Genomic DNA, 19,102 nt, shown 5'->3' with positions numbered 1-19,102 from the left:
ACTGGACAATCAAGTGTTATTGAACATTGGCACGCCGTGCTCGAGGTGGGTGGAGATGCACATGCAGGCAACAAGGGGTGCATTTTCTCTAGAGAATTTTATAAACAATAACAAAACACTGTCTGTTTTCTCTTATCACCACTCCTAAGAATGGCAAAGATAAAACCCTCCTCTCTGGAGTGAAGCTGTTCCCATAGCGACACCCCACCCACATCCCACCTTGGTACCCCAGCATTAGTGAGTGTCTTCTGACTTCCACTACCCGGAGGGACATTTTAGAGGAGGTATAAAAACGTCCAAGCCATGGTCCTTGTTCAGGGTGTACCACTAGGTTCTGGGGACCCCAAACCCACAGGCAGGCTCTGTCCAGTGTCGTATTTAACCTTCTTTTGAGTTAACTGCCACATTTGTAAATTTGGAACATGGCAAATAAAAATAGCTTTGCGATTGTGGATTTCCAGCTTCTCTTGAACATTAGGAAGATCAGCGTCACTGAGACCCCCATTTCACAGTGGGAACTGTGAGTGGCTGGCCCTTGGCAGGAAGCACAAGCCCCAGCCTTCCACCACGACCCCCATCAGCCTCCACTGTGGGTGCTCGCCACTGCCACCACTGCTTTCTCCCTGCTGGAGCCTAGAGCATGCGCTCAGTCTCCTGGCTCGTGAGGCCTCACCAGTAGCATCAGTATATGGTCACTCTCAAAAACCCTGCTTTCAGGAAACCAGCCATTGTGGACATCCAAAAGGTTTATTACTATTCTCTCACCAATATTTTTTTTCAAGTTTCTTCATTTGTCCCATTAATATCCTTTATTTTGTTTTTTTTTTCTTTTATAGGTAATTGTCAAGTTTGTTTCCATATAACCCCCAGTGCTCATCCCAACAAGTGCCCTCCTCCATGCCCATCACCCCCCTTCCTCTCTCCCCCACCCCCATCACCCCCTCTCTCATGGTTTGCCTCCCTCCCTCTCCGCCTTTTCCCCCTTCCCCTCCCCCATGGTCCTCTGTTAAGTTTCTCCTGTTGCACTTATAAGTGAAAACATATTCACCAGGATTTTATATCGAATTTTATTTCCCATTACAGTTGTCCCTTGAACAACGGGCTTGAACTACACAGGCCCACTTATACTTGGCATTTGATTGTAAATGTATTTCCTCTTCCTTATGACTTTCCGGATGATACTTTCTTTTCTCTAGCTTCATTATAAGAAAGCAGTGTAGAATACATATAACATATATAACGTGTGTAAACCGTTTTATCAGTAAGGCCTCAAGTTAACAGTAGGCTATCAGTAATTAAGTTTAGGGGCAGACAGAGTCATGTATGGGGTTTTTGACCGCATGTGGGCTCGGTGCCCATAAACCCCATGTTGTGCACAAATCATCCATACTGGCCGATCATCACTAACATCAATCCCTACCTGGCCTAACTTGTGTCCTTGCTGGCGCCACACCCTCTTTACCTGGCATTTTTCTGTCACCTGCTCCAGAGCTTGCCGTCTTATCTCCCCACCATCTAAATGCTTCCTGGCAGGTCTTCCTCACCATTCCTGATTGCTTACTCATTCTGAGCTCTCCTTTACATCTCTAAAACTGGCTTACCATTGATGGGCTTATCTTCCTCTTCTTAAGAGCAGGTGTTGTGTGAATTGAGAAGCGGCAACATAAAGCCTTCCAGGAAGAATTAGGACACAGATTTTTCCCAAGAAAAAAGTATTCGTAGGTACTGTAAGTGGTATAGGCCAGGAGTCTGGAAGGTTTTTGGCAGCAGAGCTCAGAAGTGAAGGGCTTAACCCAGGGTCTGGCCCACAGGGACTGACTCAAAACTCAGAGTCTAGATAAGAGGTCAGGACTTGGCAGGGAGCTGGGCCCCTGACAGTGTGGCCCAGAGCTGGGAACAGGTTTTGAATCCAAGGGGTTCATTTTTATTTCCTGCTCAGGGTAAAAGCTTGTATCAGAGTAAGGGGATTGTGGGGGAGGCGGGGAGGGAATACTATGCCTGCCATTTTCTCTCACCTTCCAGTAGGACAGAGCACATCTCCTTTATCCCCATGATATCAGACACATGGCCATCAAATGGGTCCAGTAACTTAACCAACTATAGAACTAATTACAAATTAGTAATACTTTGCTGTTAACCTGTTACCTTAGGAATTGCTTTGTTTTCATTTGGGGGCATGTATCTAACATTCCCAACTGTGGTCATCTTTTTTAAAGTAGAAATACTGTTTTATTTTTTTGATATCTTCCCCAATAGCTTTTTAGAATCATGCTTTCCCCAAAATAGCCTCCTTTTTAAGGGAAACTACTAGCCAATCTCTTTGGAGGCTTCTGATACCATGACAGACTTAACTAGAAACAGTGGCCAAATTGTTAGCCTCTGCCAGCCCCCGGTAGCCTGGAAGTAGACAATGAAGGCTAAATCCCTCTTCCCATGCCTTCTTGTTCTTACTAAGAATAAAGAAGATGTTCTTGTAGTGGGATCCAAATGGAGAAATAATAGTCATTTTTCAGCATTCAGAAATAGAGGATGTGACCTATACTCTAGCCAACAGTTTTCAATTTCTCAGCAGTGACAATTTAAGTAAATTTCACAGGAGTTGTGGGGCTCTAAGTTTGTTATGATTGACAATATAAAATTAGCCTTTTCCGCTGTTAAGATTATCGAGAATTCCTATCAGGCAGGTGCAATGTGGCATGAGATTGCACAGCTGTAGACTGAAAACATTAAAGTCTTCAAAGGGTTAAAAGTTGCTTCCTCTGATGGATTTAAAACTGCCACATACACACAAAAAGTTTTCCCAAACTGCTCCATTTTACTTCGTCGAGAGATAGTCTAGTTGGTGCATTTTTATGTCTAGATTATATTACAGATATATTTCAATAAACCACGAAGAACCACCATAGATTCTAGAAGCAGGCCGTCTGTGCTTAAATAAACATCTCATGCAGCACCTGTTTTATTTTATAGGCTCTATAATCACAGTGACATTCTGAAAGGAGACCTTGAGTCCTGCAGAGCAGCTGTCCTTCAGCAGCCCCCAGGACTCGTCCTTGAGGGTGGCAGCGATGAAAAGCAGGTCAGGTGTGAGTCGCTGCAGGTGGGATGGCTGTTCTTACGCTTCCAGGTGTAAAGGCTCACAGACGAGCTCACGCAGTCACCGCTGGGGTGGACACTTATAATTGTCAGTTTAACTTTTTCTTACAAACTGTACCACTTACTACTTTGTAAATATATTTGTTTCTGTTCATTGGATACATCCACTCAATTCCTCATCATACCAATATTGTAAGGGTTTACTTGGGGAGGGGATGGACACAAGTAGCCTTCGTTTGGCATGTTAGCACACCCGAGAGCAGCCCAAGATACCAGCTAGTGTGACCACCACCTGGAGGCAAGCACTCCTCATTTTCCAAGGTCATGCCAGTGATACAGGCCTCAGTCTGCAGGTATGGGTCACAGGACCATCAACAAGACCTGGGAGCTTGTTAGAAACATGTGTTCTCAGGTCCCACCCAGGAACCACTGACTCAGGAATCTGGGGTGGAGTGCGGACCTCTGGGTTGTAACGAGCCCTTATAGAATTCTGCTCCCTCAAGTTTGAGAGCCACCATTCCGGAGATATCCCTCAAATGGCCACAACTCTGGGATGAGAGAAAGAGAGGGAGAGTTAATTTTTTGCAAGGTAGTCAGCACATATGAACCATAACTTGTGTACTTTTTTCCTAAGTCAATTAGAAACCCATTCCATACCTTCTATTCACTTTAGGCAGCCTGGGTTTCTTTTCGTGGTCTCAGACGTTTTGAGGCATTGGGCCATTTACCGAGTTACAAATGTGTAACATGTGTAATGGTTTGTCCAGTACTGTTATCTGGTGGGTGCCTAATTCATGTGGTGTAAATGTTGCCTGTGTTCTAACTTTGATTTGTATTTTGGAGATTGACTCTGGTTCCTCTTAGTAAAATATATCCTGCCATTTACTAGTGGAGAACAGATGGTTACTCCAGGTGTGGGGTCCGCAGATGGGTGTCTGTGGAAGCCCAGCTGCAAGGACCTTGTTTGGCTGAGAGCATGGGAGGGACTTCTGGGGTCTGTTCATCTTACTCCAACATCATTTTTTATATCTTTAATGTGCTCTGCAGGCTGTTTTTATGTTCACAAGTTTCTTTAGAGTAGAATCCAGCCTAAGTCTAGTGTGTATTAGATCCCATTAAGGTGTGAGAAGTGAGATAATGGTCTCTAAAAGGGCCTTGTCACAAGAAATACTTGGCCACTCACATAGTTCCATTTCACAGACCACAAGATGAGCTTCACAAGTCCTGAGTGTGTTTGTATCAACTTCTACATCTCCACCAGTGATCCCCAAATTATGAAAAATGTGGGAAATGACCTTCCTATTCAAGAGTTTTTCAACCTAAAGCAGTAAGTGCAAGAAAATCCTCTGGCATGTATTTATCATGTGATATAAAAGAACAGCAGTCTTAAAATACTCCTTTGCAAGGTAATGGAAGAAGCTAGCTGGGAGGGGCCCTTCTGAGCTCTACGGGTCGTTGGATGCTTATGTGTCCTGAGGCTCTTAGACCAAGGCCCTGTTTCTTTCTCACTGCCTTTTATATCTGCTGATATACTGTTCAGCATAAACCATAGTTGTGGTGTGTGGCATAGGAAGCATATATGCATTTATGATTCTCCGTGCAAACTGACTTGTTCGACTAGATGATACATTGTTTGACTCTCTTAACCTAGGCTGCCAAAGCGTGATTGTGGGTGAGAAGATATAATATCTATATCTACTAGACTGACGTTCGTTATAGTTTCTCAACATGCATGATAGAGCATTGATTTCCATTATGAAAGGTTGCATTTTACATGACTATTGATCTACAGTTATGTATAAATCAGTCTTCTCTAAGAAATGAGCCTTCTTTATGACCAACACAAATTTTTAAATTAATATCTGGAGCCTTCAAGACTGGTTACCACAATCATTTTTAAAACCAGATAAAGAAGTCAGGAATGGTTACTAATGTCAGTGTTATGTTCTGTTACAATTAGAATTGTCCCATGTGACTGGGGATAGTAGTGTTTAGTGCACACAGATTATCACTGCTTCACTCTCGAGCCTGAGAAAAAGTGACCTATGAGAGACAAGTAGTCAGGTCTTTAAATACATGTTCCCTCTAAAGGTTTTAACTGAGACATCCAGCCCCCCACTGCCCTCCTTGCTCTGGCCACCTCCCACTCCCTACAACACCAGTAGCTATTGCTGGCTCCTCCCTTAAGTGAAATGTTCCTGTATGCTTGGTGATCTCCCCTGGACCAAACTAGTCAATTTAAAAAATCATTTCAGAAACACAAATTCGGAGAGAATGATCTGCTTTTGTTCTTCAATTGCTAATTACTCTGTTTGACAGAAGTCTAAGCCAGACAGAGTGGGAAACCTCTGACAAGTTATGAACTCCTTAAAACCCGTTCACTAGAGCCATGTTTGGTTGTCTGAAGTCCTGCTTGTGCCCCTGACCAAACCATGGCAGTTGGCATCTGTCTTTCTAATGTCATCTGTAGAATGAGTCACGTGCCCCATAATGTACTCTAAAAGATAGAGTGAAGACCTCCAAATTCCTGCTCATGAAACAAAGCACCTTAAAAGAAAAAAAGAACAAAACCGTTCCTATCATCATTATTGATTTTTGCCATATCAAGGATTAAGTGTTCAAAGTCTTTCATTTGAAAGCAAGGCTTCCTATTAGGTAGAGTATCAAGTCACTATCTTAGACAATGATGAGCTATTACAATATGACTCATGTTATTTGGGGTGCTTAATAAAAGGTTCTGTTCATTGCCTTTAGGAAAACATATTTTAAAAATGAAAATGATTACTAAATAAGTAGTTTTATCTTATAAGAAAACCATAATGAGGCTACCTATTACTTTATACTTTTTTCCAGACGCAACTAATTAGTTGTCTCTCTTAGTGGCTACTCTCAAATATAGTTGCCCAATTGTATTCTCAAAATCATGTTGAAAAATTGAGTCAACTTTATATATTTTTACAGTATGTAAAAACCCCTTTATTTTATTCGACCTGTATATAAAATTCAGGGTGTTTATTAATTTGTCTGCATTTAAAACTTTGGTCAAATGTTATAAATCAGTTGTGGTTAGGAAGCACTGGTACATTTGTTTTAGTTGCAATTTTCTGATTGGAAGTCACCCCAAATATATGAAATTAATTAAAGTCTTTTCTTTTGTTGTATTTTTAATTAGAGGACTATATTGGGGTGCCTGGGTTGCTCAGTTGGTTAAGTGTCCAACTTTGGTTCAGGTCATGATCTCACAGTTCATGGGTTCAAACCCCACATTAGGCTTTGCACTGACAGCAAAGAGACTACTTCAGATTCTCTGTCTCTGTCTCTATCTCTCTCTGCACCTCCCCTAGTTGCATTCTCTCTCTGTGTCTTTCAAAAATAAATAAATAATATTTAAAATTTTAATTAGAGGAGTATATAAGTTACCTGACACCAAATTTTGTTTTTTTCTGTGTGGCACTGATGTAAATTTTCCAATCAAAGTGGAAAAACTTTTTTAAAAACCTAAAGACACTTTTTTAAGTCCTTTGTACCACTTTGCAGATCTTCTGAGATGGTGTATTCATGTAGGACCATGTGCAACACTTCATGCAAAGACAACCATGACTCTTGGACTCCTTGCCCAATCTGTCCTGAAATAAACTGCAGAAAATCTGGTTTTGTACTTTAATTTTTGACTTAGCTGTTCCAAAGTCACAAATTCTAGATGTCTTACCTCTTTCAGAAGTTCATTTTGCTGTTTGACCCCCTACAAGTCAATTAATGGTTTTGTCCTTTTGTGAAGTATGTATAATAAATATAGGGAACCTTAGTGAGCTCCTCATCCCAGGACCCAAGGGATGGTTTTAGTTGGTGAGAGTATTAGTAGCCAGAGTCTTGCCTTGGCTTTGCCTCAGCAGAAATCATGTGTATGAGTTACCAGAGAGATTGGTCTCTGATCATTCAATCTGTCCCAACTAATTTAATTAATTTAATTCATCCTAATTCAACTTGTTTTCAAGTTTAATTCAATTTAGCTAAACATGTTTTCAGACCAGAAACACAATTGATTTACTCTTTATAAGAAATATAGCAGTTGGATAGACTAGAATTTGCTCATGTCCTGTGAATGCATTTTCCAGTAGGGAAATCTATTGTGAAACCAAATGTAGATGGATGTTCTTTCATTTATATAGAATCAGAACAAAGGAATTGGGTGGCATTATGACTCCAGTGAAGTCTAGAAGAAACCAAGAAATTCACTTGCTGAAGGAGCTTTCTACCAAACTAGCCAGAAATTTTAGAATCATTCTGAGAAGTTTTTAAAGAAGTTCAAGGGTCCCCATGACACATCCCAGTTTATACAAGTCTTGGTTAGGTCAACCAAAGATTGTAACAATTGAGATGCATGAAAGAAGGTTCTGAATTGTACATAGACTTACTTTTCTCCCAAGATATTTTATTATGAAAATTTCCAAACATACAGAAAAATAAAGGGAATGCTACAGTGAGCATCCACACACCCACCACTCAGATATACATTGACATTTTACTGCACATGCATATGTCTGTCTTTCCATTCTTCCATCCATCCATCAATCTCAGTCATTTATTTTTATGCATTTCCAATCAAGTCACAGACATTAGTACACTGTTTTTTTTTAACTTTTTACTTTGAAATAAAAACTCACAAGAGCAAATATAACAACATAATGAAATCCTGTGCACTCATCATCCTGATCCACCGATTGTCAATATTTTTTAGACTTGTGTTCTCTTTCCCTTCCCCACATTTTTTTCTTGAGTCATTCAAAACAGATAAAACATTTCATTTGCAAATATAAATACTTATCTCTCTAATTTATAAGCACTTTATACATCACTATTAAATTAGATACCTGTTCTTTGCCAGTTGGCCTTGATAGTCTCAGTCTTTGATTTAGTCTTTTCACATTTGATTTGTTTGAATCAGTATCCAAGTGATATTACCCATAAACTGGTGGTTCGGTCCAAATACCAGATTATAATCCAGGCCAGTTATTTTGGCAAGACAACATCGTAAGTAGTGCTAGTACTTCTGCTGCACCTCTGCAGGCAGCACATGATGGCTGGTCATCCCACTGCTAGTGTTGCTAGAGCTGATCCATGGGTTCCAGCGTGGGCATGCTGATACCTTTAGTACAACATTTACCATTATGCAATTTTCACAAAATTATAATCATCTTTAGATGCATTCATTAATCTGGACTTACGAAATGGTGACTTTTCTAATTTATCCATTTGTTCTGCATTTATTAGTTGGAAGAACTTTGCCCATCAATTACTTGGTAACCACAAAATGCATTTTTTTGACCACAAAGGCAGGATAAATGGCACTGTCCCTTTACTCACCAATTTTTAGGATGAGCAGTTGCCCTACCAGCCTCCCAAGGTTTGTTTGCTGGTTGGTTTGTATTTTTAATTGTGGTAAAACACATCGCAAAAGTCATCATCTTAACCATTTTTAAGTGTTTAGTAGCATGAAGTACATTCATATTGTTGTGCAACAGATCCCCAGAACTTTTTCATCTTACAGAACTGAAACTCTATACCCATTAAACAAGTCTCCATTTCTTCCTTCCCCAACCCCTGGCAAGCACCATTCTGCACACTGTTTCTATGAATTTGACCATTTTAGGTGCCTTATGTTAAGTCAAATCATAGAGTATTTTCCTTTTAGTGACTAGTTTATTTAACTTAGCATAACATTGTTAAGATTCATCCATGTGGTAATGTGGCAAGATGTACTTGCTTCTCAAGGCTGAATCCAAAGGTTTTTATTATTTTTTAAATTTACATTTTATTATTTATTTTTTAAATGAACTCACAATTTTCATATATTTGCTGTGTTTCAGTTCATTGCAGTTATTATTCTTGTTGGTGCTCAAATTGTTTCATCTTGGGCCAGTGGGATCCCCCTCCAGGGAGCCTCTGAGAGCTTCCCTACTTTGTGATGCCCAGATGGTCCGGGCTCACCTGGTCCATCTCCGACCCTAGAGATGTACTACATGCCAGAGTCTGTGTGTATAATACACGCTCACTCTTTCACTCTTCACTAATATTATCTAAATGTTTTTTAATTACAAGTAGACCATAGTAAGAGTATAACAAGGATAAACTGTTGTTCAGAATGAAATGTGATGGATTTCTCTTAACCACACATAAGAGGAGCTGAGCCATCTATGCCATGATTTGAAACCATGGCTACATATTAGAACCACTCTGAGGGCCTTTAAAAAAGCCCAGGCCACACCCCAGCCCAGTATTACTAGATCCTTTAGGGATGGCACCAGGCAACTAGATTCTGCAAAGCTCCCCAGGTGGTTCCAGTGTGTGGCCAAAGTTGAGAATGCTCATTTAGCAATGAAATCATAGCCAAAATAAATTAAAAAAAAAAAAGATACCTGAACTCTGAAAATTACCTTAGTATAGAATATATTAGGTTCCTGACTTTTCTGGATAAATTATCCTTTACTACCTTGATTATGGGGCCTTTAAAAATGAAGGAATCTCGTTAGTCACACAGTACTGCACATGTCTAATGTGTCTCCTTTTCTGTTTTGTAGATCTGAACAAGCACCAGGTCAGCATGTTGCCACCTTGAAAGAACAAGATAATTCTATCAGAGAAGAAGTAGCTGAAGTTTTCCCAGTCAAAAAAGTGAACCAGACGACAAGGGTTAGTAATTTTTATTTAAAAAAAAAATGAAGTTTCAAGATTATACAAATGATTCATTTGAGGAACCTTCTTAACAATGGTTAAAATAGTTGAGAAAAAATGTTATGTAATAAGTGAGGTTTTTGTGATTTGTTTGTTGGCATATTCTTATCTCAGGCCTTTTGCACAGAGTTTTGTGTAGGAATCTCAACTCCCTACATCCAGATTCTGGAGGTAACCTAATCAAGCATAATGACCACAACATTTTCCAAGGAACTTAAAAGCAGCTTGTAGCATTCTGGTTTTCTTTCCCCACTCCATATTTTTAAAATACTAAAGAGTCTGGGACACCTGGGTGGCTCAATTGGTTGAGAGTCTGACTCTTGATTTCAGCTCGGGTCATGATCTTGCAGTCGAGAGATTGAACTTGGGAGACTGAGCCTCACGTCAGGCTCCCCACTGAACATGGAGTCTGCTTAAGAATCTCTCTCTCTCCCTGCCCCTCTCTCCCATTTACATGCTCTCTTTCCCTCTCTCTCTCTAAAAAATAAAAAATACTGAACAGTCATACATCTCAATTCAGCAAATACGTATTGATCTATTTCCATACAAAGGTACCAGCCCAGATCCACTGAAGGGAAAGAGATAAATAAAATGTGACATCTCCTTCTGGGGAATGGCATAGTAGGATGTGTGTATTAAGAAAATACCAGAGAATATGAGCCTTCAGAAAAAGGAGCCAACTCATCTGGAGAACCAATGAGGCAGACTTTACAGTGGAGGGAGTAGAGAAGTATATGAAGTGACCCTTAAAAGAGAAACAGAATGGGGCTCAGTTGGTTAAGCATCTGACTCTTGGTTTCAGCTCAGGTCATGATCTCATGGTTTATGAGATCAAGCCCTGAGTCAGGCTCTGCTGTGACAGCACTAAGCCTGCTTGGGCTTCTCTCTTTGCCCCTCCCTCACTCTCCCGCTCTCTTTTTCTCTCTCTCAATGTAAATAAACTTTAGAAAAGGGAGAAAGACAGAATTTTGACAGGCTAAGAGTGCAGGGGGTTGCATCAGGCAGGGAGGGGCGGGGCCGACAGGGAAGGGCTGTTAGGAGCCAGAAAACAGACGCTGGAAGCAGAGTTGAGCTCCGATCCTCCTGGCTGAAGGGCGGGCTTCAGGCTCACCATGGTGAGCGAGAAGGTCCAAGGTAGTCCTGGGCCCTGTGTGCAGTGTCCATCCAGCCCAAGTGGGGAGTTTGTGTTTGGTTTAGTAGACCCTGGAAAGCCCTGAGAGCTTTATGAACAGGGCTGTAATAAGATTTCTGCAGTGCCTTAGGGACTTGTGTCCCCTTGGATTTGGACTGAGAAAGCAGAGGAGGGAGCCCCACAGTGGTTCTGGTCAGACAAGGCGGCACCTGAGGGTGAGTGTGAAGATGCTGAACAGAAAGAGGAGAGCAATGGAGTGGGTTCCCTGGAGCAGCACTAGTGAGGACCCAGAAGCCCAGGTCTAGAGTGCACCCTTGTAGTCTTAGTTGTTTCCTAGAAGGCCACCTATTGAGAGAGAATGGCACTTCCCCTAAATTTATTGTCTTGTCAATGTGTCTTCTCAAAGTGTTTTCTCATCTTTGTCTGTAATGTGGGCTTTCTAGCTTTGATCCTTGTTAAGTTTTTATTTTTATCATGTTCAGAATTCAAGGATTCAACTTGTGTCCCTCCTGGAGGCAAGCTTTGCCCCCTCTGCACCAAAGTCACATGCCTGCATCACTGTGTGGTCCAGAGCTTCTGCCATAGCCCCCCCCCAAGCCTTTCAGGGTACCTCCAGCCCTGCCCAAGTCCCTCTTCCTTGTCTCTTTGAAAAAGAAAGATTTTAAGCATTTCGAACACACGCACATAGCATGGTGTAATAAACTCAACAGTCCTACCCCTGCCCAAGTTCATGTGTGTTACCATTGCACCATATTTGTTTCAAGCATCACCTTCTACTTCCCCGCCCCCATCACCCCCTCCCCTCCCTCCACTTACCTGCTTCTTACCCCCTTTCCTTCTTTTTTTAAGTTGTTCATATTGGAAAACATATTCGAAGTTCCAGACAGCAATTCAGTCATAATTTTTCAAAGAATAAATCCATTTTTAATGGAAAAGGGGCTGCCCAATTAATAACTTAGGAATCAAATGAGAGTCTGCCTCCCCAGCAGGTTTTTTTAGATTCTTTAAAAAAAATTTTTTTAATTTTAGACAGAGAGAGAGAGTGCAAAGGAGAAGGGCAGAAGGAGAAAGAGAAAATCATAAGCAGGCTCCACACTGAGCATAGAGCCAAATGTGGGGCTTGATCCTGTGACCCTGGAATCATGACCTGAGCTGAAATCAAGAGATGGACACTCAACCAACTGAGCCACCTGAGTGCTCCTTTTTAAAAAAAATTTTTTTAATTTTAGAGAGAGTCCCCTGGTAGGTTTTTTTGCTCCTTTTTAAATGATCCTGATTTCATCTTAATGACAATCATAAAAATTACCAACAAATTAATGACAAAGTCCACCCTTAAAAATAGAAGTAATCAGGCAGTTTCTGTTAGTTTGGGACCAAAGAAATGTACAGCCTGAAAGAACTACGTTACCAAAATGGCATGAGCAACAGGCCTTGTGAACTTTATGACAGAATGCTTTTGTGAGTTCTAGGACTGCTTTCGTTTACACATCATCTTCTCATAATTAGCAAAACTGACTGTCTTTGAGTTGTTTCTCTGCATTGAAACAATATACATATTTAGCAAATAGTAGGGGTTAAATAGTTACCCATAGAAAAAAATCGTGAAACTAAGAGATTTGCAAAATTTAAGGAAGCTCTACTAGAAATTACTTGGTTATGAATCTAATGAAGCTCAGAAATATTTATTTACTTTGATCTCTTGGGTAAATGGCTAATTAAACATCCACATGTAAATGATGTTTACCTGTGGGTCCCTTTGCTGTCAGCTGGAGGCAATCCCGTCTCTTGAGTAAATACATCATTAAAGCTGCCGAAACTCGGATTATGTCCCCTCGAGACCAGATAAGATCCACAGCACCTGCATAACCTATTAGGTAATTACATAATTGAGCTGCATGCTTTTAAATCAGAAAAATTTGTAATTACTTTATGTGGGCAAAAAAATGAGTTGGTGCTTCATTGAAACACAAAGTGCCTTAATACTCCTTTTCTCCTAAGTGATGTCTCTTTTCACCCAAGAGAATTTCTCCAGGCAAAGCCAAGTGGCTTGCTGGTGTCATTCAAAGAGCAGGTCAGTCCAGGCCCCCACCACACATAGTCCGCCAGAGAGACAGGTGACTGGTCATACAAATCTCTTCACTCCTCCCTAAATGGTGGTCTGGGTGTTTTTTTTGTTTTTTAATTTTACCTCTTGAAGACTCCTTTACAGGCCCATATGAATACTTTCCCCTTTTTCTAATTGCTCTGTGAGAAAAGTTCCCTTCTCTTTCTATCCCTTTCCCCTCCTATACCTTAGCTATAACTTACGAGCATTTCACTTTTACCTCTGAAAACTTACTTGTGGTATGCAAAAGGAAGATTCTCCAGGAAGGTCAGATAGACATGTATAGTAGGAGAAAACACCATATGCTATCAACATCCCTAATTCCCTTGCTTTTTTTTGTATCAGCATTAATAGCACTGATTTACATATGGAACTAGATTTATTTTTACTAGGTGCTTTCAGGTTCACTTTCTGTTTGTATTTGTACTGCCCATCACAGAAATCAGACTCTTTTAGGGCTAGCATAAGTTTTTAAAAAACCAAAAAACTAACGGGAAAAAAATTTCCCAACTTGGAATATTAAGGTAAACAGAATGAATAAAAGAAAATTGTCCATTGAAATTGCACTATGTAGTTTTTAATATTTAATGTATTGACAAGCATGGGTTATACTGACTGTGTACAAAGCTTCTTTTTTTTCCTACTTGTCACAACTGTACTTCCCTTCATATCATCACATTCCCTTCTACATCATTTCAGACATCTATGTGGATATTTGAGACTTTTGTGTGGATATGTGGCTACTCCCGAGACCCTTGTGTGGCTACTCCAGTCTCTTTATGCTTCTGTTGAACATTTGTGGGGTGTTTTGTTTTGTTTGTTGAGACAGAGAGCACATGTGAGCTGGGGACAGGGTCAGAGGGGTAGAGAGAGAGAATCTTAAGCAGCCTCCACACTCAGCTCAGAGCTGATATGGGGCTCTATCCCACACCTGGAATCATGACCTGAGCCAAAATCAAGAGTTGGATGCTTAACCAACTGAGCCATCCAGGCACCCCAAACATTGGTTTTTAATGTTCCTGTAGTAACAAAAAGTTTTAAGGAACATCAGCAGTTCAGTTTTTACAACTGTCCATGCTATTTCCTTAGGATTAATTTCTAGATGTGAAATTATCAAGTCAGAGGGTGTGTGCATCTCACAGGCAATAGCCATGCACTGGTACATCTCACTCTGGAAGGGTCATCAGTTACGAGGAATGAATGAAAATATCATTTCTCTGAGCTTTTTGTGAAACTGGATACTATTGACTTTGAGCATTGTAAAGCGCAATGACATCCGATTTTTTTTTTGTTCATCTGACCTTTATAATACAACTGAGATCAAATTTTCCCCTACTTTTTGTTATCCATTTGTATTTCTTCTTTTATAATTTGCAGGTCCATGTTCCTTGCTCATTTTTCTGTTAGGTTAGTAATATTTTTTCTTATTGACTTATAAGAACATTTTAAATATAAATTGGTACAATTTGTTACAATATTTGGAGCTGTTTGATTTTCTCCTTTCATTTCTTTTAATGGTGTTTTGGACATAGTGTCTTTTCCAGTAATATCTTCATTTATCTATGCATGTGAATATTACAATTGATAAGTTTCTGGATCCTCTTAATTTAGAGATGATTCCTGGGATTCTAGGCCTAGCAGGATCCATATTTAAACTGGACTTTGAGAAAAATTCTAGTAGAGTTGAACCGGTAACTCTAAGAATTCTGCTGTGTAATTCACGGGACAGTTTATCTTTCCTAAGGTCTGAAATGTGGAGCTACCACCATTAGGCATCCTGCAAACAGTGTGTGCCTTGGCTTTGAATTTCCCTTTCTCCTGACTCCTGGGAGGGCAGAAAAGTGAGGGGACTAGTTTGTTGGTATTGACTTAGGCATCAGACAACTGAGAGAAGTGAGGCAGTCTCCATCTCCCTCCTGGGCTCCAAATGTATGAGATCAAAGAGAGCCTTTATTTGCTAATGGATAAGTTGAAACCCAAGCATAGTCCATTCATAAGCTCCATCAGGAGGCTGGTAGTAAAGTTATTGTCTGGTGGCATTTTTCACATAGAGAGCTCCGGTTCGTAGAGCCCACTCAGTCCCAGCATGAGCTGTGTGAAGCAGCCTTTTTGCTCTTCTCTGGGCTTTTGTTCCTGTGCAGGTATTGGTTAGTGTTGTGGCCTCAGACTGCAAGCTGCTTCAAATTGGGAGCTTCCTTAGAATATGCCCTTCTGAAAGGTCTGCAAATGGTATGTTTTGAGAATGTATTACAGATGTTTCTTCTGACTCTGAAGAAGTTGCTTTTGACTTGAAACTTTCTGACCATTCCTTGTCTGAGGCTGACATTTCTTTCTGTCCTGCTTATCATTATTCCCAGCTTTTAGGGCCTTGTATTGTGGATTCCCTTATGGATGACCCAGTGGGCTCATCTGCTGCTCTCTCTTGGCTCCATGATCCAGTAAAACCAAACTAGCCATTCTCATGTTATAATTTGACCCTCTACCAAAAATCCTTACAGATATAAAAAAGCCATTGTTAAGACATTATCTATAGGGACACCGGGGTGGCTCAGTTGGTTTAGTATCTGACTCTTGATTTCAACTCAGGTCACGATCTTGTGGTTCATGAGATTGAGCCCTGTGTCGGGCTCTGCACTGATAGCATGGAGTCTTCTTGAGATTCTCTCTCTCTCTGCTCCTGCCCTAGTGTACTTTTCTCTCTCCCTCCCTCCGTCAAAATAAATAAATAAACCTAGGGGAAAAAATAAATTATCTATAGGATTATCTTAGAAGATGAGTCCTTTTTATAAATGTCTCTATGAAAAAAAGTAAGAGAAATCCTACAGACAGGAGTATTGAGTAGTGAAGATAAATGGCATGAAATATACAAAATAAATAAAAACATGCAGTATACCCACCACTCTCCTTACCTCTCTGGAGTAAAAGAAGAAGGCATGCTCAGTGTAGAACTAGTGGCAGTGCTGCTATGGTTATCAATCATATTGAGACTTATTAGAAGGACATTTACTGTATTATTATAGCATTTTATCTATGTTCTTTTGAGAGCCAGTTGGAACCAACTAAAGCAAAAGGGATCATATAAGGGATCCCTTCCATAAAAAGGGATGCACAAAACAATGAGATAAATTATGTGTCATCTCTGAGGGCCCAGGTAGAAGTAATTCAAGTCACTGGCAATCCCAGTTTCTGGTGTCTGCAAATTCTACAGCACAAAGCACAAGACACTTCAACAGCCTTTGACCAATTCTGTTCTTAAGATGTGTTTTAAGACAGAGGCTGTTATGAAGTCATGCCAAGAAATTATTATTACAGCTATTGCATAAGGTAAGATGGGGAAGAAATATGTATCTGAGGCCCTTTCAGAATGTTTGGATTATTTTAACTATCAGAAAAAGAAATGTACAGCTTTCACTACAGAATTTGGGCCAGTTATTTTCATTCATATCCTAAAATGTTTTTCACATATCCAGGATTCTTGGGGACACAGAATTGGAGCTTAATTCTCTGGGGGAAGAGACTAGATCAGGATGGGTGGAAATCTAGAACTGAGACATGTGAGGATGGTCCAGAGACCAGTTGAGAGATGGCAGTTCAAGAAGGTGGTCCTACTCTTTACACCTCTCTTCTAGACAGATTCAGGAAGCAGGTGCAGCACAGCGGTCTATGTAGGCAGCTGGGATTGGGGCAGTACGGCAGCCAGCAGTGGGGACCAACTCTCACCTGAGCTTCAGAAACTGGACTCTATACTCGACCCCTAGTCTGCGGAAGCAGGGATACTGTGCAGATCATCCCAGGACAGAGTGACACAACTGGAGTAAACGCAAACTCAAGGACTAATTTAAACAAATAGAGGGAGGGTCCCTGGTTACTAGAAGCAGACTACAGCCTGGTCTTGGCTGTAAGTCTAATGTGTTGCAAAGTTAAACTAGAATTCCTTAAATCTCCTACCATCATGGCAATCTTCTATAATGGGCATGAGTCCAGGAGGCCAGCTGGTACCAGGAAAGGCAGAAGGCAAGAATCTTGCAGGGGGGAAAAAACCCAAAAACAAAAAACCTTGCAGGAATGTCAAGGTTAATGGCAGTGGCCTCAAAATATGTTCCAAGCCAAACTCACAAGATTATTATCTTCCTTCTTGTTCACTAGATAATTATGGCCTTACAACTTTTCACTTAGATTAAAGATACCCTGTGAGGCTTTGTCCAATCCCACTCTTCTGGAGTCTCATGTTCATTTCCCACAGGTTATGTTGGACACCACCCTGTGTTTACTCCTGTTGTCAGATACCAGTGTTGTCAGCACTACCACCTAGGTTTCCTCTGCCAAAAAACTGGGCAAATCATCACTTCTAAGTAGGAAATGAAATGGAAACGTATTCCCTGGAAGGAGGTGATGTCATCATTGGTTGCCTCTTTGTTACCAGAGTACTTTTATTTCTCGGGAGGAGAGTGCTGACCTGATGAACAGACATGAGTTAACCTGTCCCGTTAATTTCCACTTGCTCTCCACCGCTCAAGTTGGCCACGATGAAATCTGTGCCACCTGCCTGCTCATGAGGCATGAGGTGATGCGGGTAAGACGCTTCAGAGCCCTTTGAAAACAGATAGGCAGTGTGGTAGGTGAGTTTCTCAAGCTTCCCAGCAGACTGAGGGCCAAAGTGCAGAGTGTCTTTATCCTTGATTAAAGACTATGATTTAGAATAAGATTAGCTCTCTTTTTGCTTTAGTATATCCTCCTCAGCCACAAAGTTTTTCTGCAGTATCCCCATTTTGAGGAAGTTCAGGGGTCATTTCTGGAAGGATGAGGATACAGGGTACCTGGGTGGCTCAATTGGTTGTGTCCACTCTTGATTTTGGTTCAGGCCATGATCTCAGGGTTCATTAGATTGAACCCTGAAGCCTGGAACCTGCTTGGAATTCTCTCTCTCCCTCTCTTTGCGCCTCCCCTGCTCCTGCTCGTGCTCTCTCTCAAAATAAATAAAGTTTTTAAAAAATAGAAGGATGGGGATACCTCCAGGTCATATTTTTCCAGATCTCTTTTACATTCCAAACTAACTGTCTTACATGCCCAAAAAACAGATTCATGCAATGAAAGAGTAACTCTTGGATTAACAAGCCCAGGTTAACAGAGGTGCTCACATCTTATATACATACTTCACGAGTCAACGGTTATGCATTCCCTAAGTTCTCAAAAAAGGTACCACTGCAAGTGCAAGTTGTTGTAAAGAAATTATGTTGGAAAATAATCGGATGTTGTCTTATCTTGAAGACATTTAAATTTCAGCTAAATGTCAGGAAGCAAATTAAATCCCGAGTAAAGCTTAACCTGAAATTACATTTGAAGGCTGGGTTTTTGAGACCAAAGGTAATGTGACTCGAGTTTGTCTTTATTTCTTTTTGCTTTCTTTTAACCACTATAGGCAGCAGCATTATTGAAAAAAGCCCCTACAGAAGAGTGTGATGATGGGTCAGCTCTTCACAGTAATGAGTCATCCTGCAGTGTGCCATCTATTCTGAATGACAATAGTGGAAGAAAGGAAGCAAAGCCCACTCTGTGGCTCAACAGTGTTTGTACAAGGGAACAAGGTAACTCTTGTTATAAATTCTGTCCACAGAAGAAATGCACTCGGAGTCACCGTAACATCCTCTTTCTCAAGGTGTACCTATAAAATTAAGCTGACTAGAGGATACCTCTAATTTTAGTACTCATGATACGTTACTTGTTGTAAACCACCTTTTAGTAAATATATTTATTTTCCTTCAGTCTAACAGGAATGGAAAACCTAATCATAGGTCTGCAGTTCTGCTGAATTTACAATAAAATAAGTTTTCATAAATAATGAAATCTTAGAAAAACTAATCTCTTGGCAGTAGATCATTTTGATCATGTCACAAAGTTGAAGATGATTCCATTAAAACGATTCCACAATATACTGTGAAGTTTTTGATATCACTTAGTAAAATTTACTTATAATTTGTAAACATTCTTTTTAATTGTAATGGAACCTCATAAGAATCTAAACAGATGACCAAGCATTT

The 19,102-nt window shown here is 40.5% G+C and overlaps 1 protein-coding gene across 5 annotated transcripts in view; it reads left to right on the top strand.

Annotated features, from left to right (window-relative positions):
- The window catches only part of KIZ (kizuna centrosomal protein), a 125,849-nt gene that overhangs the window by 73,760 nt on the left and 32,987 nt on the right, over positions 1-19,102 (top strand). For all 5 annotated transcript variants that reach the window (XM_029917654.1, XM_029917652.1, XM_029917653.1 and 2 more), the window contains 2 exons: positions 9,675-9,786; positions 18,484-18,649. In XM_029917654.1, the coding sequence (XP_029773514.1) occupies positions 9,675-9,786; positions 18,484-18,649 (278 nt within the window). The remainder of the gene's footprint in view (positions 1-9,674; positions 9,787-18,483; positions 18,650-19,102) is intronic.

The sequence above is a fragment of the Suricata suricatta genome, chromosome 12, assembly GCF_006229205.1.
Source record: "Suricata suricatta isolate VVHF042 chromosome 12, meerkat_22Aug2017_6uvM2_HiC, whole genome shotgun sequence".
NCBI classification, from domain to species: domain Eukaryota; kingdom Metazoa; phylum Chordata; class Mammalia; order Carnivora; family Herpestidae; genus Suricata; species Suricata suricatta.
The sequence above is the reverse complement of the archived record's forward strand: the minus strand, read 5'-3'. Positions and strand labels throughout refer to the sequence as shown.